The sequence below is a fragment of the Apostichopus japonicus genome, chromosome 4, assembly GCF_037975245.1.
Source record: "Apostichopus japonicus isolate 1M-3 chromosome 4, ASM3797524v1, whole genome shotgun sequence".
Lineage (NCBI taxonomy): Eukaryota > Metazoa > Echinodermata > Holothuroidea > Aspidochirotida > Stichopodidae > Apostichopus > Apostichopus japonicus.
Window position 1 is genome coordinate 20,397,696 of NC_092564.1, and position 18,479 is coordinate 20,416,174.

Genomic DNA, 18,479 nt, shown 5'->3' on the forward strand with positions numbered 1-18,479 from the left:
TTCATATTTGGTGTGTAGAAGAACCACATTGAGTACATGAAGCCTATATTGTGTATCGTGGAGATCATTGGGGTCACCAGATGTCAAATTGTGAAAACCTTGTAATAAAACATCTCAATAAGGTAAGCTTGGACAGATGTCATATTTAGTATGTATAGGAACAGCGTTGAGTACAAGAAGCCTATATGCTTTGTAAAATTTCAATGGTCATTTGGGGTCATCAGAGGTCAAATCTTGCAAACCTTGTAAACATGATATATCCATATTGGAATCTTGGGCAGATCTCTTACTTGTTTGAAGGTGTATAACATTAAGTAAAAGAAGCCTTTTGATTTTGGTGGAGGTCAAAGGTCATTTGGGGACCACATATCAAGTTTTCTAAGCCTTGTAAACATGATATTGCAAGAAGGAAACCTGGACAGAACTCATATTTGGCTTGTAGATATACCATATCAAATTTAAGGAGCCTTTTATTGCTTTTGGTGGAGGTTAAAGGTCATTTGAAGTATTTACTTCACTCCCCTTTTACCTGTCTCTCTACACTATCGCACCTTCCTAAACATAATATCGCAAGGGAAGCTTGGACAGATCGCATATTTGGTATGTGATTGTACCACATTGAGTACAAAAAGTAAGTAAAACTTTATTGATCCCAAAGGGAAATTCAGGCACTCGCTCAAAAAAAATTAAAATGTTACAAAAAATAGATGTGTATATTATACAATAAGACAGCAAGAATAATAAGAAAAAGTCAAGATATATGAGAGTCAACGTAACAAAACCTCATTGAAAAGCTTAATTGCACGGGGTATGAAAGAATCTCTGTATCTATTGGTTTTGAGACACGGAAGTCTCAACCTGTCACTGCCTCTGCACATCTGACTACTATGAAGTAGCTCATGGAGGGGGTGGGTATTGTCCTTTCATACCGCGTCCAGTTTGGACTCGAGAAGGCTGTGGTAAACCGAGTCAATGGAAGGCAAGGGTTCCCCGACTACTCTCTCCGCTTTCTTAATGATGCTGTTAATACGATCTTTATCATGTTTGTCGACATTCCCACCCCAGCAAACCAAGCAATAACGCCAAACCCCGCTAATGGTACAATTATAAAACATTTCAAGGATGTCATGACGAACATCAAAATTCGACATCTTACGGAGGCAGTACAATCTAGAATTCAACTTTTAAACCAATATATCAATATGATCTCCCGATGCCAAGTGATCATTCAGCACTACCCCCAAGATACTTTTGTGACGTAACACGATCAACTACACTTCCTTTGACAAAAACAGGGAGTGGAGGATTAGTATTGTGACGAAAATCAATAATCATTTCTTTGGTCTTAGCAACATTAAACTGGAGAAAGTTAAGATCACAGTAGTTCGCAAAAGACTGAATTTGACGTAAGTATGCTTCATCACCATTACCATTGACTAAGCCAATCATGGCAGTATCGTCAGCAAACTTGATGAGTGAGCACCCTTGTTCTGATGACCTGGCATCGTACGCGTGTAAAGTGTGAATAGGAACGGTGCTAGAACTGTTCCCTGGGGTGCCCCTGTATTTGAAAGAATAACATCGGAGAGGCACGAATAGCTGAGTTTCACCGACTGAGTTCTGTTAGTTAAATAAAGTATAATGTTGTGGGCGGAGGTCAATGGTCGTTTGAGTTCACCAGTGGTCAAAAGGGGTAGAAAATGTTTTATACAATATTTCAACTTCTACCAGCCAAGATCAGTTTCTTGAATATGTGGCTCGAGAAATGTTTTTAGCGGCTACATTATTCAATATTTCCCTAGAATTATCTGTAAGACTTTAAGGCCATATGAGTTACACACAGTATAGGAAATGTACTTAAATATGATTCAGATCAGTATAACAGTCTCATCTGAGGTTGAATACGTTGCTCGACAGATGAAGTGCATGCAGGTACTCTGCAAGCCTCAGAGTCGACACTGAAAAAATAATTGTGACAAGGTTGCAACATATTCAGAACTTGTGTCTTGCCGGGATGCGTCAGGATCAATCGTAATGTGGATTTTAGAGAGACTTTAAAATTTTGTAAAGTTCCATCCAAAATGAATAAAGCTACTATAGCCTTCGAAAAAATGATAATTTGAGATGATGAATATAGTGTTTCACGGAGTTGTTCCAGATTTACGTTTATCTGAGACTTCTACATGGCTACGATAAACATCTTTTGAAACCTTCCCTTCTGTTTTGCCAAGCAAAAAAATTACTAACTTTGCGGGTAACTTTTTTTGTGAATGTGTATTAATGAAATATTTGGAGACACGTAACATGTGCTATATGATGAGTGTTAAATATGAATGATATAGGTGTTAAAGGGTGTGAAGACTCGCGCAAAAAGAAACGTCTAATGCCGGTAATCTGACCTAGTTTCGAATGAGGTGTAACAGAAGTGTTATAGACACCACCATCGGTCCCAGAGGATACACACAGCTTGCTACCGTCGGTAATTAGACACTAGTGTACAGTCAGTACATACAGCTGCGGTCAATACACACAGCACAGTATACTAACGATACAGCGATGGACATCTCAGGTCCAACTAAAGATAACAATTAAGGTATCACGTTTCATCACTGTCTGCATTTTGTAGCGACACGAACAAAACGTCCCTTGCAAGCAACAGAAAGTTAACTTTTTCAGATGGCCGCACGCGGTTTGCGGCGAGTCTTCAATACATAATTATACAAATTTCTGAAATTGTGGTACCGTCGTATGACGTTTAATTCCATTAAACTCACATGAAAGGATGGAATATCCTTACTGTTATACAGAGAATCCAAAATATATCAAGCAAATATTTCATTCTTAAAGCAAAAGAAGTAGATTGTTTTCTGTAACAGTGTAGTTTTCTGTTACGTCACCATATATTTAGCCATTTCGGTTTTGTTTCTCCTATCTCTGATTTCTAAAGGATTTGGTGTGGTTGTAGTAGCTTGTTTTGAAGGGGCACCTGAATGACATATGAACAAGGTTGGTTGGTCATCGACAGTTACTGTTGTTTGTAAACAACGTCACTGGCCAAGCAATTCCCATGTAGAGGGCAACTGTCTATTTGTCTTTTGTGGCAGGTTTATTTTCGGGTGGAGTATGATTGGCTTTTACCATGATTTCCACATTATGGGATTTTAGCATATCTGCTGCATGTTCTCCAAACAGCTGTCACAGATCTTCATATTGTTCTTATTGACGATCTTGTGTAGGATGTGTCCCGAGAAAATAGCGACAACGTTATTTTTGACATTTCCACTCAAGGGGGAGGGGGGGGGGGGGAGGTTGAACCAAACAATTGTTTCTTTCGGTTTTTCTTTGCCTTGGTGGGTTGGGCTATTCTATTGTAATAATTTATATAAATAAATAAATTTTGCTAATTGTGGATTATGGGGAAAATCTGCTAAAAAAATGAGCTGTAGGGCGAAAATTGCCTCTTGGGTGAAATATACACTTCGCCTTTCAGAAATTTCAGAAATTCGCGATTCAGAAATTATTTTTACTGCCTTTAGCTTGATCTACGCATGTCTCGAGATAATCCCTTCTTTCGAGAATTTTGGTGCTCATCTCATGAATAATAATGAGGTCACGGGGTCAAACGTTAAAATCTTCAAATGCTAATAACTCCGCAACCAAAAATCAGAATTTATTTTTACTTGGTATGTTGGTAGATAGCGGGTATATGGTGATATATTTTCAAGTTGATATTATGCATATTTATTAGGGGCGGGGCTTAAGTTGATTTTCACTAAAATAGCTTGTAAACACGGTAACTGGACAACGACAAATTGGATTGCAGTCATACTTGGTACATAAATGCACCATGGTGAGTAAAAGAACCTTATTGGTTTTGGTGCTCATCTCATGAATAATTATTAGGTCACGGGGTCAAACGTGAAAATCAAATGCTAATAACTCCGCAACCGAGAGTCAGAATTTATTCATACTTGGTATTAATGTGTTGGTAGATAGTGGGTACATGGTAATATATGTTCAAGTTGATATTATGCATATTTATTAGGAGGCGGGCTTAAGTTTAGTTTCACTAAAGTAGCTTGTAAACACGGTAACTGAACAACAAGTTGGATTATAGTCATACTTGGTACATAGATGCGCCATAGTGAGTAGAAGAGCCCTATTGATTTTGGTGCTCATCTCAAGAATGTTAATGGGGTCACAGGGTCAAATGTAAACATTTTCAGAATTGAATCATAGTTTGTGTGAAGGTGTTGATAGATATAACCGGAATATAATAATGTATGTTCAAACTGATATCATGCACATTTATTAGGAGGCAGGGCTTGAGTTGATTTTTGCTAAAAATAGCTTGTAAACATGGTAAGTTAACATATTTAGTAGGTAGGTCCACAGTCAGTGAAAGAACCTTGATAATCAATTTATTCAACAATGACTAAAGCTTGGGATCATAATCTCAATTGGCAAGGAATCACAATAAGCCCACTAGCTTTGTCTTTAATTCACATTTTTTGTTTCATCTTTGGCGTTTATTTTGGATTTTTCAGCGTCGAAACAAAATTTTCATTTCATTAAATATGATTAAAGGTCACAAACAAATATGTTGTATTACCATTTATTCACCAATTAGGTATAATAATAGGTGGCATAAGCCAGGCGCGTAGCCAGATATTTGCCAACGGAGGGGCGAAAATGTAGAAACATGTTCAGAGCTGTAGATACGGCATTGAATACCATCTAAATGTAGCGCCACCATGATTGGCACGAAGCGTACAATAAAATTTTTGCTGAAAATGCCTCCCAGATCGCTGGAAATGCCATTTCCCAGGCCTTGTTAGTTGCATCTTAGCATTTTCTCTTTTGAAATAACTAGCGATATCATAAAAACATTAAAACAAAAATTAAAAATAGGCTCAAGGGGGAGCTTATACATATTGGTGAATAATAGTGACGAAAATATTTGTTTTAACGGTTATGTATATATGAACACTGGATGTGCAAATAATGAGACGAAAAGAACGCCATGGTTCATATGACTCTTTAACCTAACAAGTACTTGTTGGCTATCGATCAAGTAGGCTATACACTGCACTCAATTCTACGCCAACGAAACATACTAGTATATACTTAAGTTATCTCGATATTTACATGGTAGGTTTGTCAAGTCGTATTATCATGTTAACACACTACCGCCTTGAAATTCAACATGATAGCAGAACCTGTCCAACAAGAAGGAAGGTAAGTCTATGTTAATATTTGATCTTGAAAAGTTCCGAGAAAGGCGAACAATTGATATGTCAATATCGGTATTGCTTGTATAGTCAATTTTTAGCTCAGCCCGAAATTCTGTCACATTCTACCACGGCGTGTTTCATTGGCTGCAATTTCGTCAGTTTTCATTCGAGTTTGGCTGAAATTTCGTGAGTGGTTTGTGCAGTGAGTGAGGTTTTCATACATGCGATCATATTTGATAAATTTGAAGGCCATTGGAGGTCACGAGAGGTCATAATTGTTACTCCCTCCGAGCCTAAGCGTTTGTCCAAATTTGCTGAAATGTCTTGGGTTATAATGTTCGAATTGTGCAGGTGGAACACACTTGTTCAGGAAAAATCATTGTTGTCGTAATATGGGGTCCCGACGCATGCAATGATTATGAAATTTGTTTTCAACTTTTTAGTATCCATGACTAGTATGCGGTTTGGTGTGAGTAGCAAAACCTTAATTTTCTCGCCATTTTGGGGATTCCATCCATGTTGCGTTATTGTTTCCGTTGATCAATATTACTTCTTGTTTTTTACCAGCTCAATGACCAGAAAGAAGTCAGCTATATACGGAACACTACTTAAAAGCAATCAGGAAAAGTTGTCTACTCAAAATGGGAATTTATCGAAACTTGATTGTGATTTTCACTCTTTTATCTTCATTCTGCTGGATTCAAGCCAATTCTGGTAAGAAATTTCTTCTTGTTTTGTTTTTATAACGTCTTTAGCGAGTCAAGTCATCTTGCCATAAGTCATAATGACAAATTAGCTACAAGAGTATAGCTGCGATTGATAGTAGCTTATTCTCTACGTTGAGCGATTGCTATACACATTTATGACTTATAGACTTTGCTCAGTCATGTGTTTATTCGAAAGGATAATCACCAAATATAGATTAGCAGACAATGGCATAAACCAAACGCATTTGAAATGAAACTATCATTTGTAGAAATGTGAGTTCTTGAAAACGGCTCATGCAAACTCGTACGAAGTCAGTCATATATTGATTTGTAATTGTTGGTTAACTATTCAATATTACTAAAATACTAATACTTTTATGGGGAAAAATGTATTTTTTGTTTACTTAAGAAAGAATATTGAATAATTATATATAGTAACATTCTAAGTTACAAAACACACTGTGTATATGAGAAACAACATAGTTCTCTTTGTGGCTGAAACGGTGGTAATGTCGCATATTTCATCGGTTGCAGAAAACTTGCTGATATTGAAGCTTTAAATGTTGCAATAAACTAAGGCAATTTACTTTACCATATATATACAGCCGCGTATCCAGGGGGGCGTTGGGGGCGCGCACCCCCCGGGTAAGAAAAAGAGGAGAGAAAAAAGAGAGAAAAAAAAGGGGGAAAAAGGAAAAAAAGGGGAAAAATGAGGAGGAGGAGAGGAAGGAAGGGAAAAGAAAAAGTAGGAGAAAAAAAAAGAAAAGGAGGGAGTAGAAGATAAACGCCAAGACACCGGGAAGAGAAAGAGGAACAGTGACATCATTACAGCGCTGAATCCTATTATATACACATGGCCGGGTAGCCAGTGACGGATCAAGGATTTCTGAAGGGGCGTGAGCGCTTCACCCTACCCCTTACACCGACAACTCCATTTTTGACGTTTCCATTTTCCCTCTCTCACTAATGTATCTAAATATATACTATATATGGTCTATCATAACGCGTGTTTGTGTATGGACGCCTTAAACAATTGTGCTATGAAACCAACTGTGGCTGGTCTCGAACTCGATCGAGTCGTGGGGGAGCATGACGCATTTCGGAATTGGGACGACCACCCCCCCCCCCCCGAGCATATTTTTTTTATGATATCGCTAGTAAATTCGAAATAGAAAATGCTTAGATGCAACTTACAAGGCATGGGAAGTGTCATTTCCAGCGATCTGGGAGGCATTTTCTGCCAAAATTTTCTTGTACGCTTCGCGCCAACCCCATGGTGGCGCTACGCTTAGATAGTTTGCCTACGGGCTTCGCCCCTTCATTGTCAAATTATTTGCTATGCGCCTGTTCAAATTTGTAAAGCAAACAGCAGATATCACATCATATCTGTGAGCATGAAAATGGCATTCCAGGATGAACAGCCTCAAAACTGTCTATGTGCGTAGTCAAAGGCGAAGGAGCCCAATTTGATTTGGGGAGCTGTAACGACTCGCCCGAAAAATATAACCAACATTTTCGCACGCTCCGCGCGCGTTCAACATGTTAATTGTCAATATCATATAAGCAAGCTCAGGGGCGTATCCAGGATTTTCTAACCCGGGGGCGCGAATTACTATCTAAGCGGAGCGCCACCGTCGGTTGGCGCGCAGCGTACAAGAAAATTTCGGGTTTTGTTACCCCCGAGATTACCAGAAATGGCACTTCTCGGGCTTGAAATGACCAACCAAATGTACACTTTTGCCTGATAACCAAGAATTTCCTAATAGTTTTTTTCATCCATAACCTTTTTGAAGATTGTCACCAGTCACACATCCTGTTCGACCTCATTGCATCTCCTGTGGATCATTGCTTTTTGTAGGTGATTCTACGTCGCGGCCCACAATACCCGTAAGCACAATTTTTCAAGGTTTTCAGCCCATTATTTGTTCAGAATTTGAAAATTCACACTCTCGTGAATAAATTCTCTTCCAAAAATACCCATAATGTTGCACAAATTTCATCTATGGACACCAATATAGAAAAACCTCCTTCAGCCCCTAACAGACCGGTCAAAATTGCACGAGTAGAGGGAAGTATGATGATGAATGGTGGTCAGGGAATTTTCGAAAATTCAGACAGTTTATTTATTGGTGTACAAATATCAAAACCTCTTATAACGTCTATACTATCAAACTTTGTTGAATGGAATGAAAAACTACCATATATTTCCGAAACCGAACACTACATACATATACCACCCGAACCGAATTGTACAGTTGCTTATAATAGCGTTTTCGACTTGAATATATTGCATCTGTACATTATATTGCATCATTACATTTATATGCATCTGTGTTATAACATGATAACACGTGTTATGCTACAGGCCTTTTTATTGCGGCCTGTGTTAAAAAAATATATAAAAATAAAAAAATAAAAAATTATATAAAATATAAAAAATAAAAAATATTTTATATTATATAAAAATATAAAAAGATATAAAAATATAAAAAATATAATACCACTACGATTTACTGTATTGTATCTTTAACATATCTAGCTCTCGCATGCTCCCAAAACATAACACGTGTTAGTGTGTTATAACACCCTGGCATATAAATGCATACACGTTAAGAACAAATATAAGCTCACACCTTTTCGGCTTGGGTGCATATACAATTTGGAGGTTGTTCATCCTGGAACGCCATTTTCATGCTCACTGATATGATGTGATATCTGCTGTATGCTTTACAAATTCGAGTACTTGAAAACAAAAGACTGAAATAAATAACTTTTATCTGTTTATTGTGCGATGCCCCACATTATTTTCATTTCGAAAGATGCACAGTTTCAAGTTCATTACATACTGAAGGCATCGGTTCTTAGGCTGCCTTCAGTTTAGGGTAGATCTTGGGATTTTCATACCTAGATATTGCTAGATATCCATACAGTTCAGTGTCCTTAGCATTTTTCGGGGCCTGATCTTGGAAATTGCAAAATCGGGAGTGGTCACACTCCATGTAGGTCAGTGGACGTCGACCTCTAGACGTCACTAATACACACAAGGGCGTAGGAACCGGGGTGCTGGGGGGCGCCAGCCCCCCAGTGAAAAATGTGGAGGGGCGGAAGTATCATTCCGCCCCCCCGGTTCGCAAGTCAGAAAACCCCTTTTTCATTTTCAAATGAGAAAAAAAATCTCATTTGGAGCACCAAATTGCATCTAAGGCCAGGTGAAAATACAAAATTAAGTCTACAAATTGGAGTGGGTGGGTTGAAGTGTGCTATATTGCACCAAATTGCATCTGAGGCCACCTGGAAATGCAAAAAATTCCAAAAGGGAGGGGGACACCCCCTCCCCTTAGACCCCTCCCCCAGGCCGGCCATCAGTCTTCAGCCCCCCACTCAAAAGTACCTTCCTACGCCACTGAATACACAACCCGATCACTTGTTATCGATGAAGTGGTGTGTTGCCGGATTTTGTCAAGGTCTTGGTACAACGGGCAAAAGTCATTCATCTGGAAGCGATCAGAAGGGCTGGGCGTAGGGTTCTGGGTTGTGGGGCGCGCGTTTTTATGCAGATGGGAACAATCTCAAGGAGTGATGGGTGCGTCCGCCCCACTCCCCCCTCCATTACATGATATTCACGGGAGATGTGCTCAATTCTCCAATCGCATGCGAAATTTATTTTAGATTCCTTGTACGAGTTACGGTACTAGATTTGGGGGTAACAATTAGCATTCAGGTCGGAGTGTATAGCATTTTATCTTTGGATGACAGTGTTGCATCGAAGGACATAGGTCTAGTGCAGTTCGCATATAGATCCTGGTCTAATACCGAAAATGTTCGAGACCAGCCACAGTTGGTTTCATAACACAATTGTACAATTGTTTAAGGCGTCCATACACACACGCGTAATAGACCATATATGGTATAATTATATGCATTAGTGAGAGAGGAAAAATGGAAACGTCAAAATGGAGTTGTCGGTGTAAGGGGTAGGCTGAGGCGTACGCCCCTTCCGAAATCCTCGATCCGTCACTGGCTACCCTGTGTATATAATAGGGATCAGCGCTGTAATTATGTCACTGTTCCTCTTTCTCTTCCCGGTGTCGTAGCGTTGTTTCCATGTCATGACATATTTAGACCCGTCACATCATGACTTGAGGGGTTGCAGTTATTGTAAGAGTGTTACATACATTGTACTTAATACTCAGCAGTACAATAATAAATCCAATCAATGTGATGATTGTGTGTTTAACATGGTGAATGTAACATTTATTACACAAACAGTAACATGAAATTGATATACTGTCATAGCATTCAGTGTCCCAAGAATGCTAATGGTCAGTTTAATACAAATATGTTTCAGGTCACAAAGTTCACTATTTTTCCATTTTCTTTCAAGAAGATTATATCGGTTCATTTCATTCTTCATTTCTTTATTTGGTACTGGTTGATTGTTGACTCTTAATTGAAATTAAACTATTATCTGCAGCAGATTATGAAAATGCTGCTTATATATGGGTGACTACAGGAAGAGTTGTATCTTTGTAATTGTCTTCAAAACCGACAGTTGATTATGATTTAACTTTAGCTATAAAATGATGTTTACTATAAACGTTGAAGAGGTGGGGTATTTATGTGAAAAGAGAAGGAAACTAATTTCTTAACTGGCTAATACCAAATATTCAAGATCCTTCAACTTACTTGAGGATGTATAAGTATTGATCCATTGTGCTTTATAGTATTATATCATAACCCTATCAAAGCGCTTATAGTAAGTTTTACTTGTTGGAAAAGTACTATAATGCTCTTTATATACCAGCATTTTTAGTTTCTTTCTTTCTGCTCTTCGTCCCTTGTCTACTAATCTGCTTACATCTATCTCTTTGTGTTCACCGTGCTCATTAACCTGTCTGTATTCTGTGCGTGTTTTTGTCCCTTCTATTATTGTTACCTGTCATTTAGCCTCTGAAGAAGATCCTGCTATATAGGATCGAAACGTCAGGCCAACTTACTTTAACACAAAGAAAATACTTGTCAGTTTACCAAAAGAATATTGAAATAAATATTCAATCTATTATGAGTGGTAATGGCACATTGCCCAGGCACTTTTCTCTCGACTGAATCATAATTATAACATGTAAATGTCTGATTATCTTACGCTTGATGGACAATGTTATATTATCATTGAACATAGAATTAAATTCCCATATTTCTTAACAAAATACCCAACGGACATTGTCATCCGTTCATATGGCGTCTTAAAAACATTGGTGAAAAGTATTTGAGATAAATGGGAGGGGAAAGGAAGATGAGTGACAGGAGGGGGAGGGGAGGGGAGATGAGGGGGAGGGGGAGGGGAGGGGGAGATGAGGGGGAGATGAGGGGAGGGGAGATGAGGAAGGAAGGTAAGACAGGGAGAAGGAAGTGATATTGTGACTCAGTCACTAAAAGTGATAGAAATACCCTTTTTATTCCACAAATATTTCCTCGATTTTGTCTTTCAACAAGTACCGGGTACATACAATACGTCACTTCGTAATATATTTTAATATTCATTAAGTTCAATTTTAATGAATCAATTGAGAGTGTCATATGGGCTGAATTCAATCTTGTTGCAGTCACCAATGGACGAGATTTTTCTTCGCGTTTGCATACACAGGCAAACATAATCAATTCGCCCCACTTATAAACCATATATCGCACACCACAGCATACATCATACGGTGGTTGTCTATTATCATAATGGTAATGTGTCTTAAGAGGAACGCATTATTTTTTTTCAAGGTATATAAAGTTCACCGGATAGCTAGTAAGGAACAATTGGATTTTCGATTTAATTGTTAACTGCATCATATATGGTTCCTACGACATCCTATTTCACAGGCAAGATAAGCACATTCCGGCAACATCCCGCTACTAATCATATGCCAAATTATATGTTTAGGAGAATGTTAGTGGCGTCTCGGTGAATGTGTACTTTTAAAGATTTAGCAACACTGACACTAACACGGAAATGCCGTTTAGTGTCAATGGGTGCACTGTACTCTTAAAGTCCATGGATCAATATCATGTGAAGTTGGTGGGGCACACCATGCATTTCATTACATAGCTTATCCCAATGACAGATGGAGTAAAGTTTATATACCAGCATTTTTAAGTTGCAAAGCTCATATGACATAGAACGATTATCATGTTTCTTGTAATAAGATTTTTTGTTATTTAAACTAAAGTAACTATGAACAGATCATTTACGTATCCATGCAAGAGATTTTAGTTAATGCTGCGCGTAGAGTTGAATCTTTGCCAAATTTTGCAATCAGACAGTTGATTATGTTAATTTTTGGGAGCTTTCAACTATTTTTACATGTTGAGGGAGTTGGGTGAAAATTCCTAAGTCGACCAATGCTTTTTTGTACATGCATCTTAGAATTTTCGTAAGCATGCACCTTTAAGAGATAGTACCTTGATACCTTGCCATCCATAACTGGACACAAAGGTTAAAATATCATGACTGTAGTTCACTATTCATGCATGATTGTAGATGCTCGGGAAACCCTCTTAACTGTTGAAATAAAAGGTTGAATTCATCAAATATTCTAAATTATTTGTGTTGTCATTCCTCTTTGTTGTCTCTTAAATGTGCTTTTCTGTTGTGATCTACTTAAAGAACAAGGAATCAAGCTGCTTTTAATAATTAACGTATGAAACACTTATGAACGGGTGCTATGTTGAAATCGCTGGCAAACTTGTACATAAAAAATTTGTAGTTGCGTTACATGCTGATCATGTAAAACTTTACAAAACAGCAGTTAAGTAAATTCAAGTAAATTTTACTTAAATGTTTTAGTGTTCTTATTTGACATGAACATCAAGTAAAATTTTAACCTTCGTACAACATTTTCTGAATGTATGTACTTTCAAAAGCAAGACAAGCATGATTCCTGCCACGTTGGCAGTACATCTAATGAAAAGAGTTTCCTTCAGGCATATTTACAGTTTTTGTTAATAAAAAACATTCAAAAGTAAAATCTGAAATATAAAATTTTCGGACTAGCTTTTTAATATGATATAAGAACAATCAGTGACGATGCTGTGCATGATCGTATGCATTTCTGGTTTTGATACCCCCCCCCCCCCCAGCCCCACTTTTTAAGGTTTTAAGCTTATTTTTTGTTCAAAATTGGAAAATTCACATTTCTCGTGAATAAATTCACTTCAAAACATACCCTTAATGTTGCACAAAAATTTCATCTATGGACAACCAATATAGAAAAATCTCCTTCAACCCCTAACAGACCGGTCAAAATTGCACTAGTAGAGGGAAGTATGGAGAAAAATGTTGGTGAGGAAAGTTTAGAAAATTCAGACACAGTTAAGTTATTGGTGTACAAATATTAAAACCTCTTATAACAGCTACTATAAAACTTCGTTGAAGGAAATGAAAATATACCAGATATTTCCGGAACCGAACACTACGCACATCTACGGTTTGGAGGCTGTTCATCCCGGAACGCCATTTTCATGCTCAATGATATGATGTGGTATCTGTTTGCTTTAAAAATTCGAATAATTGAAATGAGACTGAAATAAATAACTATTATCTGTTTATTGTGCAATGCTCCACCAGTGGCGTAACGATGAGCCTGGGGGTGGCTCCTGGCCCAAAGGGGCCCCCATTAGGAGGCCTAGCAAGGGCGTCCGCAGAAATGTAGTACAAGGGGGGTCAGTAGGTCATATAGGTGTAACACACTACTTGATACTATCTAAGCGGAGCGCCACCATCGGTTGGCGCGGAGCGTACGACGATTTTTTTGCCAAAAAAATACTCCTAGATCGTCGGAAAAGACACTTCCCGTTCAGGTTGCATTTACACATCGGTTATTTTGAGATCTCATATCTTAGGATTTTGACTTTCAGTAATGCATTATGGGTCAGTATGCAATGAACATAACTAGAGAACTGTTGGCTGAGGGAAATCATTGAAATGTCAAATGCTTAACTTATTTTTAATTTTCCAGGGGTGAGCAAGTCCCCCCCCCCCTACTGTTTGGAGTATAATGGAGACTACTGCACAAATACAGTTATCAAACCTAAGCATAGGGCCCATAGGAACCCATAGGAGTTGCGCCCCACATTCTTTTCATTTCGAAAGACGCACAGTTTCAAGTTCATTACACACTGAAGGCTTCGATTCTCTATCTGCTTTCGGCCAAGCTTAGAACTTTATTTTAATTACCAAGGAGATAATTTTTAAATTATTCATTTCCCGTTTAGCTTCATCATTGCAATGTATTTTTCTTTCAGTATAGGTGCCCGAAAAATTCTCAGCATATTGCCCGAATTTTCAGAAAGAAATATTTCGTTAGCCCCCCCCCCGTCTCCTTGACCAGTGGCGTAGGAAGGTACTTTTGAGTGGGGGGCTGAAGACTGATGGCCGGCCTGGGGGAGGGGTCTAAGGGGAGGGGGTGTCCCCCTCCCCTTTGGAATTTTTTGCATTTCCAGGTAGCCTTAGATGCAATTTGGTGCAATATAGCACACTTCAACACCCACTCCATTTTGTAAACTTAATTTTGTATTTTCACCAAGCGTTAGATGCAATTTGGTGCTCCAAATGAGATTTTTTTCTCATTTGGAAATGAAAAAGGGGTTTTCTGACTTGCGAAGCGGGGGGCGGAATGATACTTCCGCCCCTCCACATTTTTCACTGGGGGGCTGGCGCCCCCAGCCCCCCGGTTCCTACGCCCTTGTCCTTGACCTATGAGTGTAGTGTTCGTTTTCGGAAATATCTGGTATTTTTTTCATTTCCTTCAACAAATTTTTATAATAGCCGTTATAGGAGGTTTCAATATTTGTACACCAATAAATTAACTGTCTGAATTTTCGAAAATTTCCTGACCAACATTCTTCATCATATACTTCCCTCTACTCGTGCAATTTTGACCAGTCTGTTAGGGGTTGAAGGAGGTTTTTCTATATTGTTTGTGCATAGATGAAATTTTTTGCAACATCATTGGTATGTTTTGAAGTGAGTTTAATCAGGAGAAATGTGAATTTTGAAATTCTGAACAAAAAATGGGCTTAAAACCTTAAAAAGTGGGGCTGTTGGGTATTGTGGGCCGTGACGTAGAATCACCTACAAAAAGCAGGAGATGCGATGAGGTCGAACATGATGTGTGACTGGTGACAAACTTCAAAAAGGTTAAGGATGGGAACAAAAACTATTGGGAAATACTTGGTTCTCAGGTAAAAGTGTACATCTGGTTGGTCATTTTCAAGCCCGAGAAGTGTCATTTCCGGTGATCTGGGGGGTATCAAAACCAGAAATTTTCTTGTACGCTGTGCGCCAACCGATGGTGGCGCTCCGCTTAGATAGTAGTTCGCGCCCCCCCCCCCCCGGGTTAGAAAATCCTGGATACGCCTCTGATATAGTACAGTGTGAAATTCAAATTGTTGTTCGAAATATCAAGTGAATTCGAAAAGAGTATGAAGGATATCACTATTGATCTGGATATTATCGATCAAAACAAGCCACCCCATTATGAAATATAACTAACGAACATACTGCGTAAGCCACAGAGAAGCTAGAATACCAAATTCAGTTGCAAAGTCCTCCAAAAACTTGGTCTGTGACTTAATGAACAACGTATTTACCTTCTGTAAAGTAACACTTCAATGGCTTGTGATTGTTGTTAATTTATTTTCTTCTAACAAAGTTCTAAATAGTGATTCCTTTTTTCTCGTTTTCTAGCAAACTTATACCTTTACTCTTGTATTCGGGAGCACTTTGCAATAGTATAGCTATATATATAGAAGTTAATGACAATTAGGAAATAGTACAACATTATGTACATTTATACTCCTTCTTAGACCCTTGTACTCGACATCCTTGTATCTTTACCAAAGAAGATTTTATTTTTACTACTCGTCGTACTACAATATTATATAGTCTGCATTAATGTACAAAATAGCGATTGTTAATAGTCAGTAGTAACAACTGTTTGAGATGAATCAATACCGTAGCTATACTTCTATATAAATATATACCAATCACCAATGCATTAAAAACGTTTGTGTTAATTTTCTTTATTGGAGTTCAGATGACTGCGACATGTTCACACAGTGTTTTCTCGATGATGCCCGGATGAATTCATCTGTTATCTGCGTTGCAGAGCAAAAAGGCAACACAGCACCCCCGTGTTACGGTGACGGATCGAAACTGACTTGCTCCTGTAATACTAGTGAAAACTACCAACTGTCTAGTCCCGACGATACATACCTGTGTAACCCGGACAAATGGGAAGACGGACTGTATGATTTATATTGTTTCAGAAGTACGAAACATTTATATATATACTCAAATCAATCATTGTTACAATTTTTACACGCAGTGGCACAAACTCCTGCATCTGTATCTCACCAGTACACTATAAAAGGCAGAAATTTAGAATAGATATGGATATAAGTAAGAAACATATCGTTGGGACAATACTCACAATTGTGTCAAACTTAGGGAATGGTCATAGTAACACGTAATTCCTAGATACAGTCTACACCCTACATTATATGTCGAATCTGATCGAAAACTTCATTATTTGCGAAAAGGGAAGCTCCGGTCGATCCTGAAACAGCACAAAAGGTGCTTCCTTGTTACTGACAAAAAAATGTATAGGTACGTCGAATTACATTTCTGCATGATTTCAAATGACTTGGAGGGTTTGACGTAATGGGCTTGACACTGAATTTCTTAATACAACTTCAATTCGACAAAAGATAGTTGTTTTGAAATGTCAAAGAGTTAGTACCACACAAACAATGTTAATTTGTAGTTGTTATGGTGACACGATTTGATTTAGTGACATTATTCAGATATTTTTTTCTTTCTCCTTGAATGTGGTGAATTGATTCCATTTATTTTAAATAACCTTTTAAAGACAGCAGTGTTAGTGAAATACAGTTATTTTAATTATTCGCCAATACAGAAATGATAATGTTGTTATAATGTAGCAAGCTGTTCGAACCCCATTCTCTAAATTTGATTTTCATCAACAGACGAATTAACAACGGAATTGTCAACAACCACTATTGACACTACTACGACACCAACCAGTATGTATAACTTTATATAAAATCATATTAATATAATTGAATATTCAAGAGCTGGAATCGCGGGTTGATGAGAGAATTATGTAATATTAATTTGTCGTTGTTATGGTGACACAATTTTCTTTTTCTTTGTATGTGGTAAGTTTATTTCATTTATATTTGATGGCATTTTTAAAGACATTTCTGTTGGTAAAAATACGGTTAATTCTTACCAATACAATATATTCTATATGGTGCATTCATGTAGCAAGATTGTTCGAACCCCTTTCTCTAATTTTGATTTTCATCAACAGACGAATTAACAACGGAAATATCAACAACCACAATTGACACTACTACGACACTAACCAGTATGTAGATAACTTTATATAAAATCATATTAATAAAATTGAATATTCAAGAGCTGGTATCGCGGGTTGATGAGACAATTATGAATACTAATTTGTAGTTGTTATGGTGACTCGAATTTCTTCTTTTTCTTTGTATGTGGTAAGTTTATTTCATTATATTTGATGGCCTTTTTAAAGACATTGCTGTTGGTGAAAATACGGTCAATTCTTTATCAACATAATATATTCTAATGGTGTATTCATGTAGCAAGTTTGTTTTAACCCCTTTCTCTAATTTGATTTTTATCAATACGCGAATTAACAACGGAAATATCAACAACCACTATTGACACTACTACGGCAGCAACCAGTATGTAGATACGTTTATATAGGTAGCTGTCAATTGCGTCCCTTTACACTTTGATGGCCTTTTCAAAGAGAGTATAGGGTTAGTGAAAATACGGTTATTAAATTTTCTACCAATACAGAAATTATAATGGTGTTATAATGTAGCAAGTTGTTCGAACCGCTTTCTGTCTTATAGCTAAGACAAGCGACTACAGTTAACATCTGGCTGATATCAAGAGATTATTCAGGTACATACGAGAGGAATACATGACACAAGACAATTAATTGAAATTTTTCATCAACAGCCGAATCAACTACGGAATTTTCAACAGCCAGTATTCCCACTCCCATGAAAACATTCAGTATGTGGATCATTTTATATTTATAATTATATTAATTTCATTGGATATTCAAGAACTGCTGGAATCGCTTGTCGATGAGACAAATCTGTCTGTTATCTTGTAGTTATATATGGTGACACAATTTGATGTAAAGTGATATTATTCGTTAGCAAGATTTTAAGTCGTATAACCATCCATGTGTCTCGCAATGAATTTAGTTTCTCGTTTTTTTTTTATATAATTTTTTAAAATTATTTTATATAACTGAATCAGAAATTAGAACAAGATGTCACATAATCGGTATCAATTAATGTCAAAACAATACAAAATCTCATGACAGTGAAAGTAGAAAGTTGTTTCAAGTTCACTCTGTTTACCACATAGTATTAAGATTGAGAATAAGCTCTTCTGTGTGTTATATTCAAGTTAATA

At 37.5% G+C, this 18,479-nt stretch overlaps 1 protein-coding gene across 6 annotated transcripts in view; it reads left to right on the forward strand.

The window, feature by feature from the left end:
• Positions 1–5,032: 5,032 nt before the first annotated feature.
• The window catches only part of LOC139966767 (uncharacterized), a 62,267-nt gene continuing 48,820 nt past the window's right edge, over positions 5,033–18,479 (forward strand). For 2 of the 6 annotated variants that reach the window (XM_071970114.1, XM_071970113.1), the window contains exons 1-4: positions 5,036–5,238; positions 5,802–5,948; positions 16,019–16,257; positions 16,976–17,032. In XM_071970114.1, the coding sequence (XP_071826215.1) occupies positions 5,207–5,238; positions 5,802–5,948; positions 16,019–16,257; positions 16,976–17,032 (475 nt within the window). In that variant the 5' untranslated portion in view covers positions 5,036–5,206. Of the gene's footprint in view, positions 5,239–5,801; positions 5,949–16,018; positions 16,258–16,975; positions 17,033–17,322; positions 17,380–18,011; positions 18,069–18,479 lie in introns of all 6 variants that reach the window. The other 4 variants (XM_071970112.1, XM_071970116.1, XM_071970115.1 and 1 more) reach the window with 4 other exon arrangements.